Source organism: Octopus bimaculoides, chromosome 4 (genome assembly GCF_001194135.2).
Source record: "Octopus bimaculoides isolate UCB-OBI-ISO-001 chromosome 4, ASM119413v2, whole genome shotgun sequence".
NCBI classification, from domain to species: Eukaryota; Metazoa; Mollusca; class Cephalopoda; order Octopoda; family Octopodidae; genus Octopus; species Octopus bimaculoides.
In genome coordinates this window covers 129,756,659-129,760,082 of record NC_068984.1, presented here as the reverse complement: position 1 = coordinate 129,760,082, position 3,424 = coordinate 129,756,659, and the positions used below count along the sequence as shown (strand labels likewise).

The 3,424-nt window shown below is 37.9% G+C and overlaps 1 protein-coding gene across 1 annotated transcript in view; it reads right to left on the bottom strand.

The window, feature by feature from the left end:
• Positions 1-208: 208 nt before the first annotated feature.
• The window catches only part of LOC106872486 (uncharacterized), a 56,089-nt gene continuing 52,873 nt past the window's right edge, over positions 209-3,424 (bottom strand). Inside the window, exons 13-14 of the mRNA XM_014919501.2 lie at positions 2,990-3,107; positions 209-829 (exon numbers count right to left, since the gene is read on the bottom strand). Coding sequence (XP_014774987.2) covers positions 625-829; positions 2,990-3,107 — 323 coding nt within the window. The 3' untranslated portion in view covers positions 209-624. The remainder of the gene's footprint in view (positions 830-2,989; positions 3,108-3,424) is intronic.

Sequence of the window (3,424 nt, the reverse complement as noted above, 5' to 3'; positions counted from 1 at the left end):
AAAATTCTTGAAGGCAGTGCCCCAGCATGGCCGCAGTCTAATGACAGAAACAAGTAAAAGATAAAAGACAGAAATGTAGAAGACCATAATTATATATTCAGAGGTATTTAACTTAGTCTAATTAAGGCTTCTTAGTAACAGCCCATATGATATACACTGTTAACTGACTTTAAAACAATCATAGAAACCAAAAAAAAAAAGGGTTACATTAAGATTTAAAAAATTTTATTTTGCTTCTAATATGAAGACAACATGTCTGATCACCCGTTGATGGATATCTCTGATCATGAAAGATCAGCCAACTGTTATTTATTTATTATACATTTAAATGTGATACATATATATTCCTAGCAGGAAATAATGGTTCCATTCAAGCAAGATGTTTTACCTGAAATACGAATGAGAATAACACGGAGATCTGCATTCTGTTCTTATGTGGATGCTTAGCCAAATATACATACATACCACATTGAATGGATCCTACTATTATATGTACCTTGGTTTTAATGCATATATATATATATACATACATACAGGAACCTACGTATATATGTATATATATACACACAGGAACCTACTGCTACATACCATGGCCTTAGATTTATATATATGTGGTACAAATGTTCATTTTGCTGTTACTGGTCTGTGTTTGAATCGTAGAATCAAATATCCAATGAACCGGACTATTACAAGAAGGGAGAGAAGAAGAATAATATTGCCATAAAGTGGGATATCAATGTTGGCTGTTTCCACGACAGTGTAGCTTGGAACTGTAGCTACAGAATTTTTACAAGGACCGAAGCTGCTTGCTGTAGTTAGATTCAGGCACCTGTAACAAAAATTGCATATTCAAGTTTACTAACAGAAAAAGACAACAATAATATATACAATGCAGAGTGTATACATGTTGGGCATGTCTGTAAGAGGGATTAGTGTTCTGGCAAGGCTAATTTGGTCCCGCCTAGTTGGTATCAGATGTAGCTCTGAGACATTTGGACACTGTGAGAATTAGGTTATTCAACGTAACAACTATCTTCTTGAGAGGTATTGATTATCAATAAAGTTAGATTTTTGGTAAATTATTTTATCAACTCTGATAGTTAATCTACAGCTATAATAGTAGACACTAGACAGTGTCCACGCAGTGGAAACAAACCTTAAATCAAACGGTTCTGAAGTCAGCTACTTAATTATCTGGTTATGTCTATATCATCATATTGTCATCACCATTTAGCACCCATACTCCATGCTGGCATGGGTTTAACAGTTAAGTGGATCCCACGGGTCAGACGACTGTGAAGTACCAATGTCTGTTGTGGTGTAGTTTATATAAACAGAGTGTATGTGGAGGCGCAATGGCCCAGTGGTTAGGGCAGCGGACTCGCGGTCTTAGGATCGCGGTTTCGATTCCCAGACCGGGCGTTGTGAGTGTTTATTGAGCGAAAACACCTGAAGCTCCACGAGGCTCCGGCAGGGGATGGTGGCGAACCCTGCTGTACTCTTTCACCACAACTTTCTCTCACTCTTACTTCCTGTTTCTGTTGTGCCTGTAATTCAAAGGGTCAGCCTTGTCACACTGTGTCAAGCTGAATATCCCCGAGAACTACGTTAAGGGTACACGTGTCTGTGGAGTGCTCAGTCACTAGCACGTTAATTTCACGAGCAGGCTGTTCCGTTGATTGGATCGACTGCAACCCTCATCGTCGTCGTAACCGACAGAGTGCCAACAACAACATGTAGGTGTGGTTAGGAAGCTGGCTTTGCAATCAAGTGGTTTTGGGCTTAGTCCCATTGTTCATCCTTGAGCAAGTGTCTTCATTATAATGGTATCCCACACGTATCTATTCATAGAACCTATTTACGGCAAGGTGAATTGAGCAATTTCAGACATTTTCGTTCAAGCACAAGTGGAAACAACTCCTGCATACAAACTATTTCCAAGAGGAAATAACTCTTCATCGTCAACTATTTTTGCAGGGTATCAAGTATACCGACTGAGAAGATTCAAATAAGTGAAGGGATGGGAGCTATATTAAAGAGCAGTCATTTGATAGGGGACATATAATGTATTGCCCAAATGTGGAATTTGGGGCTCAAAAATTGAAATATAGTATTAATATATGGAGTTGTGTCTGAACATTTTATCAACAACGTGAGAGTATTTTAGCAAACTAATAGATTCAGGCATGGCTGTGCAGTAAAAAGCTTGCTTCCCAACCACAAGGTCTTGGGCTCAGTCCCCCTGCATGGTACCTTGGACAAGTGTCTTCTATTATAGCCCTGGGCCAACCAAAGCTTTGTGAATGGATTTGGTAGACAGAAACTGAAAGAAGCCTGTTATGCATGTGTGTGTGTGTTTATGTGTTACTGTCTTTTTGCTTTGACTTCACTTGCTAGTTGTAAACAAGAGTCACTGTCATGTAAGCCAGGGGTTTTCAAACTTTTTGACTTGCGGACCCCTTTATATTTCAGGCTTTACCTTATAAACGCTTATGAAATTTATACATAAATATTTGCTTAAAATAACATATATTTTTACATTTATTTATTTAACAGCATTTAACAAATAGGTTTATTGTCGATTAAAAGATTTCGATTAAAAAACATATATAAAATCAAATTGCCCATAAAAAGTATTTGCTGTCCACGGACCCCCTGTCTTGTCCTTGCGGACCCCCTGTGGTCCGCGGACCACAGTTTGAAAACCCCTGATGTAAGCGATGTCCTTCATTTCTATTCTTCTGTGAAATCATATCTGATCATGGGGAATATTAATTTTTCTGGGAAACAGAAGAGGGGTGGTGACAGGAAAGGCATCCAGTTGTGAAAAATCCACCTCAACAAATTCTGTCCAATCCATGCAAGCATGGAAAAGTGGATGTTAAAACAATGATAATGCTGGTCAGGTTTACAACCAAAATGGAGGGAATCAGAGATTTAGAACAGAGAAAGACAAAAAATTTGATGTAGAAAAACAGAGTATATTTACTTGATAGGTATGTCATTTCCAAATTCTAGCATCACCAAAATGTTGTAAGAATACGCAATAAAAGACAAGTTCTTTAGCCATTGTAACCAGGGTGGGATCTTTTCTGCATAAAATCCAACTGAAAGAAACACAGTTGTTATAGTAGTAGAAGTAATAATAATAATAATAATAATAATGATAATAATAATGGCTTCAAATTTTGCCACAAGGGCAGTCACTTTGATGAGGGGATGAGTCAGTTACATCGCCCCCCCCCCGTATTTCACTGGTACTTAATTTATCGACCAGATGAAAGGCAAAATCTACCTTGGTAGAATTTGAACTCAAAACATATAGACAGACAAAATGTTGCTAAACATTTTACCTAGTATGCTAAAGATTTGGCCAGCCTACAGCCTCAACAACAACATCATCATCATCAACAAGAGCAACAAC